Genomic DNA, 20,347 nt, shown 5'->3' with positions numbered 1-20,347 from the left:
AAAGGAAAATTTTCATTCCCATGTACTAATATTATTGGTATTTTTATATTAATAGCTATACTAAAGGCTATCTCTTCACCAAAAGAGCTTCTTCTAACAGCTGCTTTTTACTTTCTTATTCTGAGTTCATTTTAGAGCCTGGACTTTATCACTTTTACTTGAGTAAAGAAGTACAAGAAGTTCGTTAGCTATTAGTAGCTTCAGTATTTTTTTTTCATCTAGCAGCTTATATATATATATATATATATATATATATATATATATATATATATATATATATATATATATATATATATATATATATATATATATGTATAGCTGCCTGTACTTTTGCCTCCCTTGACAGTTGGACACATTTCTCTTGTTTTGCTTCCTTTCTTTATTTCTCTGTTTCAGTTAGAGTTGACTGTGCATTCATCTGCAGCCTCCCTGGCTACCAGTCCAAGCATACCACCGACGGTCGTGCTGTGAGAAAACAGTGCAGTTGGCAATGACCAAGAAGTAAAATATCTGTAGATATAAAAATAAATAATAAACACATTCAATAAGTAAAGCAAGTGAGACCAAAAACAAAAAAAGCTAACAAAAAACTAAAGAAAAATATCACAAAACTGATAATCTTTTCTGTCAATTTTGCTAAACCATTTTAATACAAAAATCTTGGCAGATACATCTTCATGAAGCTGAAATTGCTGCATTTCAATGTTTTAGAAGAAGAAGAAGCCATAATATTTCATGTTGGATTTATAGGTTTACTAATTTACTGATATTTATCAACACATTTCCAGTATTTTTTGGAAACATTTCTTATTTTTGAAATACATTCAAGTGAAAAAGAGTTTGTTACAGAAAAACTAAGTACAAATTCACACTGAATGGGATGCTCTATGCTTCCTGCAGAGTTTCTCCCCATGAGAAAGCATGGTGCCATAGCCAAAGTGATGGAAAAATGGAAAAGGTGTCGGCTAGGCATGCACCAGTTTGGTGCTATAGGCATGTATGCAGAGCCAGTCATTTCTTTTTCTTGCAGTGTGTGTTTTGGTGGTGGTGGGGGCAGTCTGTCTAGAAGCACTTTCTGTGGACGATGCTGGGGCCGGACTCATCGTACTCCTGCTTGCTGATCCACATCTGCTGGAAGGTGGACAGAGAAGCCAGGATGGAGCCTCCAATCCATACAGAGTACTTCCTCTCTGGGGGAGCAATAATCTGCAAGGGCAGAAGTAGAGTTGTCAGCAATGAAAACACGCCACATTTAAACATCACAGACTGAGGATTGAGCAACAAGAATTTTACCTTGATCTTCATGGTGCTGGGTGCCAGTGAAGTGATCTCCTTCTGCATGCGGTCAGCAATGCCAGGATACATGGTGGTACCTCCAGACAGCACAGTGTTGGCGTACAGGTCCTTACGGATGTCCACATCGCACTTCATGATGCTGTTATAGGTAGTTTCATGGATACCACAGGCCTCCATACCTGTGGAGAGTTGGAACGTTAGTGATCACTCAGCTACAACTGCTTAACAATTCACAGAAATCTATCTTAAAGCTGACGCTGCTTACCAAGGAATGTGGGCTGGAAGAGAGCCTCTGGGCAACGGAACCTCTCATTCCCAATAGTGATGACCTGTCCATCAGGCAGCTCATAGCTCTTCTCCAGGGATGAAGAAGAGGCAGCAGTTCCCATCTCCTGCTCAAAGTCCAGGGCAACATAGCACAGCTTCTCCTTGATGTCACGCACAATCTCACGCTCAGCTGTGAGACAAGAAAACGCATTACACTTAGGCTTTTCTGGGGGTTTTCCTGGTGTAAACCATCTTTCCTTGACTGTGTCCATTTTCTCACCTGTGGTGGTAAAGCTGTGGCCTCTCTCAGTCAGGATTTTCATGAGGTAGTCTGTGAGGTCCCTGCCAGCCAGGTCCAACCTGACAATGGCATGGGGCAGAGCGTAGCCTTCATAGATGGGCACAGTGTGGGAGACACCATCACCGGAGTCCATGACAATACCAGTGGTACGACCAGAGGCATACAGGGACAGCACTGCCTGGATGGCCACATACATGGCAGGAGTGTTGAAGGTCTCAAACATGATCTGCAAGGAGAGCAGGAGAAAAGAGATGATCAGTGAAACTAAGAGTCAGAGTACTCTGAAATAAGTTTCTATGTGTTAGTTCAATTGTACGGAAAGAACAGCACACTGGGTTGAATTTTAATAGTAAAACTACTTTATAGAAAAGCAATTTATTACAAAACTCCTTTGTTACACTGACTCTACAAGTTAAAGTGCCGCAACCTGCTCCATTCTTCTTTTTTTTACATGCAGACACCTGGAGAAAAAACCTGGAGGGTTGAAGGAGGATGAGGAAAGACAGATTGAGCAGGGGAAGAAACACCCGAGTGGCAACATAGTTTCCTGTTGTTGGGCACTGCAGCTCAACAGTTTCCTGACTTAGGGGGAAGTTCGTCAAGGTGTCAGCTCTTGTTACCTGCGTCATCTTTTCCCTGTTTGACTTGGGGTTCAGGGGGGCCTCTGTGAGCAAGACTGGATGCTCCTCAGGGGCAACTCTCAGCTCATTGTAGAAGGTGTGATGCCAGATCTTCTCCATGTCATCCCAGTTGTTGACAATTCCGTGCTCAATGGGGTACTTGAGGGTCAGGATTCCTCTTTTGCTTTGTGCCTCGTCACCAACATAGCTGTCTTTCTGGCCCATACCAACCATTACACCCTAGGAATGCAAAGATCAGTGTGATTATGAAAAGGTCAGCAGTTATGAAAAGGTTACAAGGTATGTGAGGTTTATTAAGGAATATGTACCTGATGCCTGGGGCGTCCAACAATGGAGGGGAACACAGCACGTGGAGCATCATCTCCTGCAAAGCCAGCTTTGCACATTCCAGATCCGTTGTCAACAACGAGGGCGGCAATTTCGTCTTCCATTTTCTGTATGAAGGGAATAAAAAGGGAGGAAAGGATTTTTAGATCAGCTGTTAAGCTGTAGTGTTTTCCATGTGGTATGTTTTATCATCTGACATCGCTGGCACAGGGTTCAGTCGAAACCCAGTGCTCAGTCTGCCCATTGCTATAGAAGGCTGTTAAGAATACTTTTCACACAATCATCTCTAGGATTTACAGTAAGTGATCTGAAAAAGAGAAAATATAATGTGAGCTGCAGTTCTTTGGGTGAAAATGCCTTGTTGATGCCTAATGTTTGAGGCACATAGTCAAAATCCTTCAAGTTGATATGATGGCAACAAAGACAACGACCACACTAGCTGCAACTCCTATTAGTTGGACAATAGAAGATCGGAAAGCCAGTGGCCGCTGTGATGAGTCTCAATTTTGTGCTGTGGCATTTAATGTAGCATAAACAACACAAAGCACTGGCATTTCACAGTGAAGATCTTTCTTCCAAACCAGCCTTTCCGTGGGGACTTTACATATTCTTCCTGTGCCTGTGTGGCTTCCCTTCAAGTTCTTCTTTGGCTTCCTCCAATCCAAAGACAGATGTGGACATGTTCAGTGTTTTTTTCCAAGATATTTTAACTGTATAATCCTGTTAAGTCAGTATCCCCCAGAATCTCTCTGAAGAGTACGTTGTTGAATCTATTTCACAAAAAAAAAAAAAAAAAAACTAAGGCAATTCTTAGTGGAAAAGTTGGACTGGCAAGGGGATAGGTAAGTTTTAGAACCAAAGAAGCCTCTTGGATCAAAGGTAGAATGTCTTCTAGAAACTTGAAGAAGTCTGGACGCTTTCTTTCCAACTCCTTAGTCAATACATTTCTACAAACTACAGATGGCATCCTCTTGGAATGACTGAAACCAGCCCATTGAAGTCATTATGCAAATGTACTGTTTATAAGATTGGGGAAACCTGCAGTCAGCTGAGACTGAAGAAATCACTTGGATGAGTGACGAAACGTTTCTCCCACAAAACGCTACGTCCAGATGAACAGAATCAACTTTTGGAGATTTACTTACCTGGATGATTGAGCACACATCAAGACGCCATAACAAGAACATTATACATAACAAGTGGTTTCTAATGATCGGTTCAACTTAAGTAAGAAATTTAAGTAATGGGATTAAAAGATACCACTTGTTTGAAATGTGAAGTTTACAATTTGAGAGTATTTAAAATATAAGTAAAAGACATTCAGTGGGATCTGCTGTTGTCTTACCTGTGTGAGGAAAGGTTTTCAGTGTAGGAGAACTCTGACTCAGGGCTGCACTCCCATAGGATTTAGTACCTGAACTTGACTGCAATAAAGGGCAGTAAATTGCAGGATTTTATCAGGGTCCGTTCTGCAGTCTCTCTCCATAAAAGGAGAACTTTGTGCACAGCTCCCGCTGATTGGTTCAGTTTCATCCACTGGGTGTGGTCCATGCAGAAAATTGTTCTGGGCTCTGACATAACGGGGTGGACAAGTTCCACTAAACTAACCTATGCACAGTCAGTGTTATCAAACTGAGGATAGTTCAATGTTCAATAAGCCTTTTACTTTATCTGTCAGAATTATTGCAATAGTGCTGATACACAAGGCCAGTATGAGTATGAAACCAGCTGAAATATTTCCTTTTATGTATTTGTTATTCGTCCACTAGGAAGCACATTTAATAAATCCATTCAGTCTACAGTAGAATTGCTTTGCCATGAGGTTTCCTGAGAATTGGTCCATGTATCCCAATCACAACATGTGTAAAATACCCATGTATGTTTGTACACTGGAAAATTAACAAAATAATTAATTGAGCTAATTTATTTCATGACACACAGGAATATTGTAGAAGTGGATTTCACTATTGCATTTTACCAGTTATTTGCACATATTTGGTAGTGATTTCAGTATATAGGGTTGGGCATTTACAAGGGATTGGGAGATTATAATCTTAGGGTCATTGACAGCACAGTTAACACCCTATCTGACTCATTTGCTCAGGCATACCAATGTCCCTCACACATCACCAATGTTCCCTCTAATTTTTCACGTGTCTGAGCAAACTCCCTGAGCGGTCCCTTGGACTACTGTGAGCGACATCAGACGTGTGCACTGTGGTCATGCCAGCATCGAATCCATCCAAGTTACATGGTTTATTCAAATAATCAAATTACAGCATTTATGTTAGACTACTTTTAATTAACTGCTTTAGCCCACTTACAATGAAAATGTAAAAAAAATCTAGCCATTGACCTGTGTAGTATGTTAACACTATTGGAAGTAAAAAAAAAAAAAACTTGAACTCCAATTTTGAAAACACAACTTTCTTTCATCCCCCCCCCCCCCGCCTTTTTTTTTTTTTTTTTTTTTTTTTTATAAAGCTCTGACTTGTATTATGAGTCTGTGGTCTGGGAGAGAGTCCTGTAACTCTCTGTCTGCAAAATATAGTATATAATGACCAATGCTGGGCAATTAATTATATAGTTACTTCTTTAAAAAAGTAACTCAGTTTGGCAAACAGATTTTTTGCCAAACTGAGTGGAGATCACAAGTTTTTTTGCAGCTATTTTTTTTAAATACAGCCAAGGCATTTTTAAATAAACATTTCAAACTATTTACAGAACAATCAGCTGATCTGCATCAAATTTGATGCCACACAAATTATTTGTGCCACTCCAAAAAATACTTTCTGTCCACTATGATATAAAGGAGAACAACAGCCTGATACCTGCAGGCCTGACAGCAGGAGATGTATCACTGCTGTAACACCTGTAACATTCAGCAGTCGCCTCATTGTTCTGACACACACAACAAAACTATTGACTACACGACACACTAACTACACAAGATTTGCGCTAAACGTCTCAAATCTCTCACATCTCAAAGCACCGCCGTCACTCCTAAAACTTCCCCCCGTTTTTTAACAACTAGATGCCTCGTTGCCATATCATTTTTTGATTGGTCGACATGGTAGTTTTTTGGACGAATAGGAAAGGGAGAGGGGGTGGAGTTTGTTTTTGCTCACAGGTGAGCGCTTTCGAGCCTTTTTTCTTATAAAACGCCGTTTTTACCGTTTATTCCCGCAGTAAATATAAACAACGACAGTATTCAGGAAGAAAACCAAACATTGCATTTTTTTTATCATAACTCTGGTTTTACGTGGCCTATCAACACAATTTAAAAACTGGTATAAAGTCCACACTTTTTCCGTTAATTGTTCCGTCTGCTCACATCTCCAATGGTTTTACACATTGTCATCAACGTGGCTTCACTCCACATCGGCCACGCCGCTTTGCTAGCTAAAACACCGGTGTCGGCACATAAGGACGCTGTCAAAGCCTGTCGACGACGGTGATTAGCTGCGTATATACGAATGAATCGCATCATTGGCTGGACTATGGGATAAGGTGGCATCGTGACTAACACTGCAAAACAGAATTGTTAAAGTATTAATTTTAATTTCAATTCAGGTTAGGTTTTTTTGTGCGCAACACAGATTTTCTGTGCGCAGAGACCGTGCCAGCAGTGCGCAATTGCGCACGTTCGCAGCTTAGAGGGAACATTGCACATCACACGTGCATAAATAGAGTGACAGCGTGACAGTGATAGATTTGGTCTGGCGGAGATGGGTTAATGTTTACAGTATAACTCAGGAGACTGTAAATTTCTAATCTTCCCTCACTTCATCTCTCCGAACCTATGGTGTATGAGACTTTCAAGGATTAACCTTTTACACCTGAAGAGATACGATAAGCACTTGCGCAGTTTTCAGAACTTACCTATACATGGTTAGGTCACAAATATTTGGACAGAGACAACTTTTTTCTAATTTTGGTTCTGTATATTAGCACAATGAATTTTAAATGAAACAACTCAGATCCAGTTTAAGTACAGAGCTTTAATTTCATATATGGAACAAAGAGACTGCATAAAAATGTGAGGAACTGAAGCCTTTTTTAGCGCAATCTCTTCATTTCAGGGGCTCAGAAGTAATTGGACAAATTAAATAACTGAAAATAAAATCTTCATTTCTAATACTTGGTTGAAAACCCTTTGCTGGCAATGACAACCTGAAGTCTTGAACTCACGGACATCACCAGATGCTGGGTTTCCTGTTTTTTAATGCTCTGCAAGGCCTTTACTGTAGCGGCTTTCAGTTGTCATTTGTTTGTCGGCTTTTCTGTCTGAAATTTAGTCTTCAACAAGTGAAATGCATGCTCAATTGGATTAAAACAGTGGTTCCCAAAGTAGGGGGCGTGCCCCTTGGTGCAGAGCCTAGCATAACGGACATAATGGACAGGTTTGGACAGAAGATTTTCTTGTAAAACAAAGGGGGCCTAGCAAAAAAAGTTTGGGAACCACTGAATTAAGATCAGTTGACTGACTTGGCAATTCAAAAATATTGCACTTCTTGGCTTTAATAAACTCCTAGGTAGTTTTGGCTGTATGTTTTGGGTCATTAGCCATCTGTAGTATGAAATGCATTTACAAAATCAATTTGACTCTAGGCGGGCAGTATGTCTTGAAACACCTCAGAATACATTTAGCTGCTTCTGTCCCGTGTAACATCATCAATAAACACTAGTGTCCCAGTGCCAGTGGCAGCTTTGCACGTCCAAGGCATCACACTGCCTCTGCCTTTTTTTTACCGATGATATGGAGTGCTTTGGATCATGAGCTGTTCCACGTCTTCTCCATACTTTTTTCTTGCCATCATTCTGGTGAAGGTTGATCTTGGTATCATTTGTCCAAACAATGTTTTTCCAGAAGTGTGCTGACTTTTTTTACATTTTTTTTTTTTTAGCAAAGTCCAATCTAGCCTTTATATTTGTAGCATTTCATGTTCCTTTTAAGCCTTAAGAGTATAAAGGAAATGTACACCATTAAGTCCTGCTCTCAAAATCTGATATAGATGTAACACTGTCTGTGAAACTGGATTTAAGTGCTTAAAATTAAAATTTAAAAACATATTTAGCACCATCTTTTGTCAGTACGGAACTGGACGTTATCTGGTTGGTTGGCTGGTTGGTTGTGGCAAATAGACTTACATTAATTTTAGCTAACTAGTGACAGAATCAATAACTCAGAGGAAAGTGCAGTGCAATTTGCTGAGATGTCCAATGAAAATTACATAGTTTGTCTTCAGATAAAAAAAATAACATCTAATCTTTACGTAGATGCCAGTTGTCATCGTGAGACACTAAGTGATCTCCAAGATGTTCTCTGAGACCTTACAAAAACCCTTGGATGCTATAACTTTTTCAATAGTTATAATATCATATAGTGGTATATCTCACAGAGGTCTGGGCACTGCTGTAAATATAAGTCTTGCATCGGCTGAATCCACGCCAGTCCACTAGAGACACAGGCAGCTAAAAATGAAGTTCACATAAAGTATGTGCTACAGTTTAAGTTGCTGCTAACTAACTCTCCATCTCTACCCTCAGGGCTCTTTTCACCCACTGCAGCGACCCAGACAAACAGGTCTTCAACATACCTGGCTTGTCTTCTGAGATGATGGCACTCATCATTAACTTTGCTTACACCGGCTCAGTTTCCATAGCAGGGGAAAATGTAGTGGAACTTCTCATGGCAGCTGATCAATTCAAAGCAATGGACATTGTGAAACTCTGCTCTGACTTCCTCGGGGAGCAACTGTGCCCAGAGAACTGCGTTGGCATTTGGCAGTTCACAAAAGTATGCTTATCACCCGAACTACGCGCCAAGGCCTACCACTACATCATCAGTAACTTTGAGCAGGTTGTTCTTGAGGAGGAGTTCCTGCAGCTAACTGTGGAGGAACTTGCTGACATCCTTGATAGAGAGGACCTCAATGTGCAGTTGAAGACCACTGTGTATGAAGCGCTTACAAAGTGGATTAGCCATGTACCTGTACAACGGAAACAACACCTCACCGCTCTGTTGTCCAAGGTCTATAAACTTTCATTACTACATTTAGTTTGGACTTAAATCTTCAGTATTTAAGTCATAGATTGAGTCGATCCATCTGGGTATAAGGATGCTTTAATATCTTGAGATGTTGCTCTTTTCAGGTGTAGCCAAACCACATTTAAGAAATTCTCTTCAAGAGCATTAAAACCGTATCAGATCTCTACATACATACTATAGAATAAATTATATTTATTAAGTATAGTTGCTAGGGCTATGACTAAAAACTGTCCCTGTTGACGAAAAGGCTAATGGTGTCTGACTTTGGTCTCTCTCTTGCTAGCAATAAGAAAATTAAACAACATTAGGAGCATTATCCTAAAGAAGCTTGAGTTTACTAAAACTGATGTAGTTGAAATTCATAGTCACATTCTCTTCTGTCATCTCTCTATAGGTCCGACTGGGATTGATGACGTCAGACTACCTGAAGGACCATGTGCTGTCTAGTGAGCTGGTGGAGGCCAATTCTGAGTGCCTGTCCATGATAAGTAATGCCATCTTAGACATACATGATCTAGGAAGCAGACCCTTCATATCTGCCTTGTATCACCCTCTTGCTCGTCCGCGCCTGCCTCATTCCATCCTGCTGGCCATTGGGGGGTGGAGTGGTGGTGAGCCAACTAACGGCATCGAAGCCTACGATTGCCGGGCTAACCGCTGGGTCAACGTAACGAACAACCTCGAGTGTCCTCGTGCTTATTATGGAGCCGCATTCCTCAACGGGTACGTCTACTCCGTTGGTGGCTTCGACGGGGTGGAGCATTTCAACAGCATCCGTAGGTTTGACCTGACCACTCGCGCCTGGAATGAGGTGGCGCCCATGCACTCCCGCCGCAGCTATGTGAGCGTGACTGTGTTGAACGGGTTCATCTATGCCCTGGGAGGCTACGACGGGCATGTACGACTCAGCAGTGCAGAGCGCTATCAACCTGAACTCAACCAGTGGAGTCTTATTGCACCGATGCACGAACAGAGGAGCGACGCCAGCTGCACAACACTTAACAACCGGGTGGGTGAAGTAAAAGAGTAGCAGAGAAATAGAGTAGGGTCTCAGGCACACAGGCCTAGAGACCTGTCAGCAACCTTTGGTAACAACCAGTTGCTAGGGAAAAATGTGTACTCCTCAGCTGGTTAGGCAGTGATTGTATGAAAGACTACAGATTTCTACAGCAAATAGTTTGAGTATTTGCAGACAAGTCAGAATACTCCATGCAAACCTCAACAGTCTGCTTACGACCAAAGGAAACACAAGGAGGCTTGTGGTGCAACACCTTCCTGGTTACAATTTCACAGTAGTGACAGCCATCAACCTCCAGCAACCACTTGCCAACCAGTCAGGGAATACACATTTTTACAGTGAAGCGAGGTGCAAGATAGGTCACAAACTGGTTTCTATGTTCATGTTTTCAAATTTAAAAGTATAGTTTAAAGTTGAAAAATATACTAATATATATCTATTTTGTTTCTAACTGATCACAAGTGCATCTTTGCATTTATGTACAGTACTTTAGTTGAGTTGACTTGTCAACTAAAATATAACAGATATTACAAAAAATTGTAAAACACATCATTCTTTTATTATATTAAGATCCCATATTACAGTTATTTATCTGCATTCCTGAACAGAAAAATTAGCCTTATTGATTGCATGTTATGTTTGATTCATTTCTGGCTTTCTGACTCAAAGAAGTCCCACATACTCAGGTAAAATTTGGGTACATAAACATGTTTTTATGAGAGGTAATTGTAAAACACACACATTTGTTAATTGTCATATTTTTCAGTTGGACACTTGGGTACTGAGTATCGGTCTTACTTCACAAATGATGTGGAAACATTTCACTTACAGGTAACATTGTTTCCAACTGAAATCTAAGAAATGTAAAAATTTTTAATGTCCCTTTTTTGTTTTCAGATTTACATTTGTGGTGGACTCAATGGCAACGAGTGTCTGCAGACAGCTGAATATTACAACCCAGAGAGCAACCAGTGGACGATGATCAGTCCCATGAACAGCCGCCGCAGCGGGATAGGTGTCATTGCATATGCGGATCATGTCTTTGCAGTAAGACAAAGTAGTGCTGACACTCACGTAACATACAAATCAAATCTGTAATGTGCTTTGATCAGTAAGGTTTAACACAGATTTGGCTGACACAGAATTTGGCTAACTTTGTTTTGTATTTATCAATGATCAGATTCCTATCCTGACCACAGGTTCAGAGAAGGCATTCTTACTCATTCTATGTATTAATTTAACTGATTAGTGATGTTTCTGCCTCTCTCTTTTTTTTTTTCATGTGCCTCATTCCCAAAATGTTGTGTCTTTGATGATTTCACATTTCACTCAGTACAACAGAAATACTTATTCAAAACCAACATTGTCATCCTCATCGTTCCATAAAGGACATATGTTAGAGACAATTTCAAACTTATCCTGCAATACCTTTAGAAAAATGAGGGAATAAGCCAAGTGATTAGAACTCATCCTCTGGGGACGGTAGGCATTTTAGCTGTAAATTTATCTTGCTATTTGCCTTAAAACCACTTATTTAGTTGTTTTGCAGCTGCACCCTTTGGTAAAAAGCAAAGATTTTAGTCTCACCTTCTGAGACACACTTCTTTATTTAGCTAGCTACCGTTTAGTATTTATTTTAGTCTCTATTCAAAAAAAGGAAAAGTTATCATCAGCAGAATGCAGTGACCTTACCCTGGTGCTGACCTCAGGGTCTTTGATCAGGCTTTTAGGCCCCAAGGCCTATCAGGGCTACTTTAATCTGTTATAGGAAGAAAGGACTGGAACTCAGTGTTCCTTTTTGGACTAAAGGCAAAAGAGCTTTGAAGACATTTATACTGAAAACACAAATACTTTGTCGAGGGCTATTCATCTTTGTTGATAATAGCGTGGTGTAATAGACAACAGTGCTTTAATAGCTGTAGTTGAGGCTTGAGTGAAAAAAGGTCTCATACAGACTTCCACAACAGCTGGCTTCTACTTTATTTTACTTTTTCCTTTTAATTCAGAAGTCATTTTCACACACCACTGCACCCTGATCTTTTCTAGACATTCCCAACAAATGTGGGCCTGTGAGAATGCAAATACTGGGACGTTAATGAGCCTTTTTTAAACAACTTTTATGTGTAAACTCCATATAACAGCATGAGAATATGTCAGGTAGCTGTTCGCTTTATCCAGGTAAAACCCTAAACCAATCAGAGTATTTCCAGTAGTCAGATCACACCTAAGGTAAACAATCTCCTTGTATCTGCTACATATTAAGGGCAACTTGGGACAATATTGCAACTTAATTCTTCTGTCACTTTCTGGAGTATCTGTGCAAAAGCAGCTAAAGACATATAGCAGGTGCATTTTCTTACAGGGGTACGGTGAAGCTGGTTACACTTACATTCAATCATTTGAGCCACGTATTTACTTTTAGGTTGGTGGCTTCGATGGAAACAACCGTCTGCGCACCGCTGAGGCTTACAACCCGCATACCAACACGTGGAACCTCGTGTTCTCTATGCTGACCCTGCGCAGCAACTTTGGCATTGAGGTAATTGATGATCGCCTCTTTGTCGTCGGGGGTTTCAACGGCTTCACCACCACTTCGGACGTCGAGTACTACACCGCTTTAACCAATGAGTGGTATGAGGCGTGCGGCATGGATATTTTCCGCACAGCCTTGAGCTGCTGTGTGGTGTCCGGACTTTCCAACCTGACTGAGTACACCTTTCCTCGTGACTTCCTGCCACTTGAAAATGTTCTAGAATTAGCAATGGAGTCAGCAGAGTCCACGTAACATCTTTAAAGTGCAGTACTGCCATGTGTCAACATCTGAGTCTCCAACATGAAGGACTGAAATAAATCTTTAGAGCATTAAACTGCTGGTGAACTGGACATTTTTTGTATGTATCTCAAAAACTTTCAGTAGGAGAGCCTGCACTGTAGATACTGGGTTTTATTAAGAGAATGCAATTGCAACAATAACAAATTGAAAAGATTTTTTCATTCCCTGTAATGTATGGCTGCTGAGTAGCCATACCAGACATGCACACAGGGTGACCAGATCACAATAAGCCGCATGTCGGACTTATCAACTCTTGCTAGGTAAACACCATAAGAATAAAGGGAAGTTTTCACTCTCCCTTGTTATTTCAGCTGCGGTTCTGTCTGGTAACAGTCTATAGGTTTGAGTAAGGATGTATCCAATATTTTACAGTTGTACTAGCCAATACCCAATAAAGCAATTCTTACTTTTATACCAAACTAGTCAGTCTCAGCTTAGTCAATTTACTCTTTCACAGTAGAGCCTATTTTCTGAATAGTCTTCTGTCTAAACTCAACATATAAAAAAAAAAAATCTTAAAATTAACTAAAAGCGAGGCTGTCTCTGCACTGCACAGACCAAACACAAAATGTCGGCATGTTAGCCAATATTATTGTGCACCCTTAATTATAACACTGGGCTAACCTGGCCAAATTACAAACAAAAATCAATCACAATCAACATGGACTGTAGTAGCCGTGGAAGGAGAGAGGAAGTGCTTTCCTATAGTCCATCTGACCATATTGGCTTTACTGGCCAATAAAAGCAGTCCACTCAGCCATGCCAGAGGGGCCGATGGCGCGATATGGCCACCTCGCTTCTGTCAGTCTGCCCCAGGGCAGCTGTGGCTACAACCGTAGCTTGCCTCCACCAGTGTGTGAATGCGAGAGTGAATGAATAGTGGAATTGTAATTAAGCAAACTTCCTGTCACCCACACCATTTCCTGTCACACACACAGCACGCAGCTTCTCAGAGCAGCTCAAGCTGCTTTTCTGTTTCTGCAGGCTAATCAAACTTATTTTGTATTTACAATCTACAAACCCTCTGTAATTCTACTAACTTTTGATCCAAAATGTAGCATCATTCACACAATGATTTCATAATCCTCTCACACCTTTATTTATCATTCAAAACCTTCTACTCACCACATTCACACACTTAAACTGTGACCAGAGTTGAGGAATATAACTCAAAACAAGCTTTCCTAAAAGTATTTTAGACATGCTTGTCATAATCAGAAAGAGCAAGTCAACAAAAACAAAGAAAAAAACGATTGAAACCTCTATTAATTCTCACAGCACACACAAGAAATTGAAAAAATAAAACACACCAGCAACTATTGCTGGAGAGAAGTTGCTACTGAAAGTAATATGTTAATCTTAAGTATATACAATGCACTCACTATATTTATATATCTACATCCAAACTCAGTCAATTACTATACATCCACTACAGCAACTCAAAACTTTATTTATAGCCCTCTAATGAACATAAATGGTGTCTTAAACACACATTCAACAATGTTTGCAGCAGTATTTGTAAAACCAGCTGTGGCTTAAACAGTTCACTGCTTACTAATTTGCATTTTCATACTCACACACACACAGTCTAAAAATAGCTCCAGCATTGCCTCAGACTCCTTTCACACAGAGATCTCTTATTTTATATTACAAAGACGTCTTATATTTACAACCACTGTCAGATCTGTCAGCTTCAGCGCCTAAACAATTTTGACAAATTTAAGTTAACGGTCCAACCGGTAAAGTCCAACTTTTTTGTGATCAATTAACCAGTATCAGACTAACTGTTTCTGGCCTCATCTCTAAAATCCCTAAGTTAATTTAAAAGCGTCAACCAACCCAAACTTTGCCTGAAGCTCTATTTTTTGGCGTTTCACAGCCAAGGCTTACCCAGACGTTTTAAGTTAAAGTTACACGCCCGAAGTCCAACTTCTGCTGGCCAAAAAAGCGCAGACTACCGTTCCAAACGGTAAGGAGACTAACTCCTAGTTTAATTCCAGGATGCCCTGTACCCCACAGTCAAGCCAAACTGAACTAACCCTGTTCGCCGACAGGTCAATGTCGCGCGTCCACGACAAGGAGGGAGCGTAACCTCCGGGCTCTGCGCTTCCTAGCAGACTCTAACTGCCATCCTATAAAAATTTATAACACTTTAAAACAACAATCAACACCCAAAACAAGTGTATGACTGAGGCAGATCTACCCTGATGGACAATGGGGACTCCAACCCACAAAATGACCAACAAAGGTCTGACCTAATGACCAACCAGGACTTTAACCCACAAAATGACCAAATTCCCTAAATCCTACGTGAGCCTCGAACTCACTTTCACTGTTTTCTTTTTCCTTGGGACTCCAACCCAATTTCTTAGCAGACTCTAACTGCTTTAACTTCTTCGTAGCAGACTCTAACTGCTTCAACTCATGAGATTTTTCATCAAAATCAAAACAGACATCTACCAGTAATTTCAGTGAGTAGACTTAAATTTTATCATGTCCAATTTGGCACACTTTGGAAATAATTCAACAGGTAGTGTCTTACCTTTGGATAAGCCGGCTTATGCCCACTCACTTCGACCACTGGCACTCATGTCTGCCCGTCCGACCACCTCAGACCACCAAATTTCTCCGTCTACACCTCCAATTCTCTCCCTCCTCAACCACCGGACGAAGCCCCCAAATCTTAAGGTTCACATAATTGAGGAAGGAGCGTACAAACAACCATTGGTCAAACAATTGATTTTAATGAATACACGCGTGGGAAGACCACTCTGTACGCAGACAGGGATTGATCTTCGACTTAATCAAAGCATACACAGATTTTTATAGCATCAGGGTTTGAATTAAAGACGCCCCTTCATACGTCACAGACAGAATATATATACCGGTATACGTCAAATCAAAACCACAATGACTTTTAACACGGTTTAAAAGAACATTGTCTTCTATCTCGTCTGAAACACGAGCCCCACATCCTGCCAGACGCTGTTCCTCTTTCCAGAGACAAACATGACCAACTTCTCACCTATACATGAGTCTCTCTGAGTGTGTGTGTGTGTGTCTATGTCGTCCTCAAATGCTCTCTCAATTCACCCGTTGCACTTCTGACCTTTTACCAGACCAGAGGCTCATCCTTATGTGTAATAACCTAACTGAAACTACATGTACTATGTTGAATAAAGGTTTTAATCAAGAACCTCTACTAAGAGCTTAATAAAAGAATATAAAAGTATAACAGACAATTTGAATAACCTAGTAATTCAAATAGCCTCGTCTAGCCTGCTCCTCAGAATAACTTAGACTCTGCTTTCACTTCTGCAAACTCTCTGCAACTTCCTGTCAACTCCTGCAACTTAGTCTTTCTGAAAGACACACACACTGTTTAAACCTCTGAATACAATATCAATGCTGCAGATTATATTATTAATGCAATGGTAATGATGATGATTATTTAACAATAGCAGTAAAATAATTTCCCTGCTCCACAGCGCTTTGGGTGCCTTGAAAAGCGCTATATAAATCCAATCCATTATTATTATCATTATGCTCTTCTTGTAAGATGATGTGAGATCTTTCTCATGGATTTTGTCCAAGAGAACCTCCGTCTGTATGACGGAAAGCAGAGTGGCTACACATTTTGGGTATGTAAGGTGAAGGGTGTAATAGTAGGCCATAAGGTATAAAGCACCCTCGGTAACCAAGTCTTTTGGAAACGTGGTTATTGGCACATCTCCTACCGCTAGGATGCAGTTGGATGGACTCACAATCAGGACTGGGCATGAGAGAGGACGTTTCATCAGATAGGTATTAGGGTCTTCTTGGTCCTTTAACAGATAACACAGACATACTTTTGTAAGGATGATGCACTTTTGTTTCAAACACATAACTAAAGCTAAATTACAACAAAAGTTGAGGTTCTGAGAAAACACATCTGAAATTGCTACTTTTAATTATTCTCGATGGAATTACTGTTCACATCTGTCTAGCCTTCCTGAAAAACAGAAAACCAAGGCTACATTTAGTTAGGTATCATTGAGGTGATAAAAATGTGCTACCACGTAATGCATCCATGTTTGTATTTACTGGTCACAGAGATCTAACATGTGAGAACCCTCATTCCAAAAATGTGTTTTAGGTGCCTTTTGAAGGCTTAGAACATATAATATGTGAATATAAAATACTTTGGCACTCATCAGAAGCATTTTTTTAATACTGTTGTCCCAAAAAGAACAAAAACAAAAAACAACTACTACATTTTACACAACTCACCTCAAGGACATGCACCAGAGCCTCACTCGCATCCCGTGCCCTCTTTGGAGGAGCAGAGGTGGATGGGAACAGTGATGGCAGCACATGTAGCATCTCAAGAGCCTGTTCAGCTATACAGAAAAAAGAATCATCATCTCATTACCAAACTTAAACAAAATCCTCAAGATCAAAAAAACAAACAACAACAAATATTTGGCCAGTGACAACCATCGTGGATTGAAAAGGTGAACAACAAGACACTAGCACATGAAAGTTAAAGCTGTAATCCATAGTTTAAGCTTGTCACAGTAACCTAAAAAAATGCTAAATGGTGTAGATAATTGTAGTATACTGTGTTTACAGTAGGCTAATATGACTTATGCTTGAATGCTAACTACACCTACATTGGCCAACATTGCATTAATGTCAGTCTGTAAAACTTAATGCTCAAGAGGGGAGGGAGGGGGAACAAAAAGGGATTTATCTTACATTGTATGTTGTGTAGTGAGCCTACACAACAACCTTTTCCTAAACTGGCCTGTTGGTTTGTATTTTTAGCCTTTTGTAGTGTTGAGTCTGTTTTCCCTGCGCGTAACTAGCATCCAGAAATGCATATACTATTATATATTGTACATATATTTATTAGTTTCAGATGTAGCCATTCTTGTATTTTGCTTGTTTACATTATTGTATTTTGCACAACTCTGTTGCTTGTGAAGCTCGCACACAAGAATTTCACTCACATGTGCTGTACCAATGTACCTGCACATGTGATGTGACAATAAAAGTGATTTGATTTGATTTGATTTGATAAAGGTGCGGCTTTCAGCTCCTTCAAGAAGGAGAGGGGGAGTGGGGGATTAGGCCTTTAAAATTTCAAATTCTCCTCCTCCTGTCCTCAGTGACATTACTTTACGGACTACTGCTTTAACATGCTTAAAGATCCAAACTATACTCTGATGACCAATAACACCAAAACATCATTGCTTACCTTTATCCATTCCCATTGGGGGCTTCAGCGTCTTTTTCCATACACCAAAAAACTGCACCTTCTAGTCAAAAAAAAAAGAAAGCTTGCCATCTTCCCTTCAGTTCATTGATGAAGTTGGCATTTTCTTTATCCAAAATGTGATGAAGCTCCTCCATCACCTATAAAATATTCAGCATACCAATACAAACATGTCAATGCATCACTGAGGAGCAAGAAGTCGGTATGATAAACATTGTTTGGCTTGAATCACGTGGATTCAACAATGACTTACATGTCCAATGTCCTTGAAGCAAGGATATGCTTCTAGAAGCTTTTTGTGTCTGTCCTCCTCGCGAATAGTATTTGAATCAATGAATGCTCTTCTGGCTGAGAGACATCCTGGTGGTTTGTGTTTTTTCTTTTAAACAAAGTTTGTAGGGTCTTGTAGTGTTTGGCCAATGTTGCTGGACACTGGGTGTCTGGACTGTTGATATCTGCAGGCTTGTTTGCTGCAAGACACAAAATTATAATGTCTCTCACTTTAAAAAAAAAATCTCATGTCATTAAAATGACAAGTGTCAGAAATCTGCCATAAAAAAATATAGACTATACTTTAATGGAGTTAAATCTTAAAACCCCCCAAAAAACTACAGCTCTGAACTTAACTATTAAATACTTATTCATTTTTCAAAATATTTACCATGTAAATGCCAATTTACATATGGTCATGCAATCATATACAATTATATGTAGGCACACAAGTGCACCACTATAAAGATGTGCCCACACACACACACAGCCATGAGGCAGTTGGATGGACTCACTATTAGGACTTGGCAGGGTAGAGGGTTCTTCTTCAAGTAGGTTTTGTGCTTTCCTTTTTCCTTAAAGACATAGCAAAGAGATATTTTGTGTCAGGGTAATACATTTTAAAAAATTAGTTTGGAACCTAAATTAAAAAAACAGTTAAAAAGAGAAAAAAAAGCCTCTAGTGAGGCACATTGTTTTTAAAAACATTACTTTACATGATATACTGAGTGGTTATAGACAGTGATGTTGCACAGACTTATACTATAAACACACCACAGTACCCAGCTCTTTAAATTTATAATATACTGGCTTTTATTAATACCAATACTTTATTAACATTCATTTCCACAGAAATGTTAACAAACTGATGATAAAACAGGAAAAATGTGATGTAGTTATCATTTTCTGATGCCCATTTTAAAGCCTTTTACTTCTGTCATGTCAGGACTGCCATCTTGACTCAACATGCAGGTATATTTGTTTTATTTTTTTATGATGACCACACAGTGACCGGTTTGTAAATGTAAAGTTGAAACTCACCTTCTAACTCACTTGTTTTACTGGCCGACTCTGGGCTGCTCCTCCCTTCTGTGGACAGATCCAGAATGATTGTTGAGTCACTTGAATCCATTTCTTCTACGTCACTTGGCTGATCAAGACGTCGCCTCTTGGCAGAGCTGCAAAGATTAGTCAGTTAATCAATTAGTTATCAACTATAAACTCAATCAATTCATATCTTTATTGTATAGCCATTTTCATATATACAAAGTGCTTCTTCCTTTCATGCTAAAACAGGTGAGGAAACTAAAGGCAGGTCACCAAATACTTGATTGATCATTTTGGATCACTTCTTTCTTTCCTTAATAAAATGCCCAAACATGATTTTAGCTTTTTTGTTTGTCCTCTATCGTGGAAATTAAAATTGTCAGGTTGTGGACAAAAGAAGACTTTTGGGGAAAAACTTTCACAACTTTCAGACATCGTACTGACTAAACATCTTATCAATTAATGAGGAAAATGAATAACAGAATTATCATTGCTAAAATTAAAATTAATTAGTTGCAGCCTTACCTCTTTGAATGTCTCCCATCTGGAGTGGCTTTTTGGGGGGATCTCACATTTTGCAGTCTTTTGTTTAGCTGTGTGTACACAGTAACCTGTATAGGACATTTAATACATTTTTCGAACCACTACTAAAATGTCCAACATGAAACACTTTGGTATTGAAGTGGATGCATTTCACTTACCCATGTATTCTTGATGCCTTGGTCCTGTAGCATAGGGTAGTACTGCACTATTCTCTTTGCCATTGCTGTAATTTCTGGTTTTGACGGGTATCTATCAATCAATCAAAATCAATCAAAATTTATTTATATAGCACATTTTTAAAGACCGAAGTACACCAAAGTGTTTTCCAGTAAAATCATGATACAGATAAAAATCACAATATAAAATATAAATTACAGATATAAATAAAATATAAAATAATTACATAATCCAAATGCAAAGCCAGATGTAAATTACCCTAAATCGCCTTGAATGCCAGGTTAAACAAATACGTTTTTAAACGTGATTTAAAAGACT

General features: G+C 39.6%; 2 protein-coding genes and 1 pseudogene across 3 annotated transcripts; 1 reads left to right on the top strand and 2 right to left on the bottom strand.

Annotated features, from left to right (window-relative positions):
• Positions 1-620: 620 nt before the first annotated feature.
• On the bottom strand, positions 621-4,279 carry LOC146572283 (actin, cytoplasmic 1-like). Its single transcript, XM_085276310.1, has 7 exons — positions 4,178-4,279; positions 2,814-2,939; positions 2,485-2,724; positions 1,844-2,090; positions 1,562-1,753; positions 1,294-1,475; positions 621-1,206 (listed from the first exon to the last, which is right to left on the bottom strand). The coding sequence occupies exons 2-7, from the start codon at positions 2,934-2,936 to the stop codon at positions 1,063-1,065; spliced, it is 1,128 nt and encodes a 375-aa protein (XP_085132436.1). The 5' UTR covers positions 2,937-2,939; positions 4,178-4,279; the 3' UTR covers positions 621-1,062.
• A 4,155-nt stretch (positions 4,280-8,434) lies between these two features.
• Positions 8,435-12,687, top strand: LOC146572282 (kelch-like protein 10). Its single transcript, XM_085278621.1, has 4 exons — positions 8,435-8,866; positions 9,279-9,893; positions 10,800-10,949; positions 12,325-12,687. Exons 1-4 carry the CDS (start codon positions 8,450-8,452, stop codon positions 12,685-12,687), a joined length of 1,545 nt encoding a protein of 514 aa, XP_085134747.1. The 5' UTR covers positions 8,435-8,449.
• A 2,168-nt stretch (positions 12,688-14,855) lies between these two features.
• On the bottom strand, positions 14,856-20,073 carry LOC146572281 (uncharacterized; annotated as a pseudogene). Its single transcript, XR_014892875.1, has 9 exons — positions 20,011-20,073; positions 19,835-19,920; positions 19,304-19,440; positions 18,778-18,837; positions 18,246-18,462; positions 17,975-18,132; positions 17,005-17,114; positions 16,335-16,559; positions 14,856-14,867 (listed from the first exon to the last, which is right to left on the bottom strand). The product of XR_014892875.1 is annotated as an uncharacterized LOC146572281 (transcript).
• Positions 20,074-20,347: the final 274 nt, after the last annotated feature.

The sequence above is a fragment of the Mchenga conophoros genome, linkage group LG6, assembly GCF_057382185.1.
Source record: "Mchenga conophoros isolate Kocher_MC1m ecotype Shallow Benthic linkage group LG6, M_conophoros_male_GT1.1, whole genome shotgun sequence".
Lineage (NCBI taxonomy): Eukaryota > Metazoa > Chordata > Actinopteri > Cichliformes > Cichlidae > Mchenga > Mchenga conophoros.
The sequence above is the reverse complement of the archived record's forward strand: the minus strand, read 5'-3'. Positions and strand labels throughout refer to the sequence as shown.

Coding starts and splice junctions, on each gene's coding strand:
- LOC146572283 (XM_085276310.1), bottom strand. CDS start 2,936: ATGGAAGACGAAATTGCCGCCCTCGTTGTTGACAACGGATCTGGAATG. Junction 2,725..2,813: donor TTGGACGCCCCAGGCATCAG/GTACATATTCCT, acceptor TTGCATTCCTAG/GGTGTAATGGTTGGTATGGG. Junction 1,754..1,843: donor CCACAGCTTTACCACCACAG/GTGAGAAAATGG, acceptor CTTGTCTCACAG/CTGAGCGTGAGATTGTGCGT.
- LOC146572282 (XM_085278621.1), top strand. CDS start 8,450: ATGATGGCACTCATCATTAACTTTGCTTACACCGGCTCAGTTTCCATA. Junction 8,867..9,278: donor TCACCGCTCTGTTGTCCAAG/GTCTATAAACTT, acceptor ATCTCTCTATAG/GTCCGACTGGGATTGATGAC. Junction 9,894..10,799: donor GCACAACACTTAACAACCGG/GTGGGTGAAGTA, acceptor TTTTGTTTTCAG/ATTTACATTTGTGGTGGACT.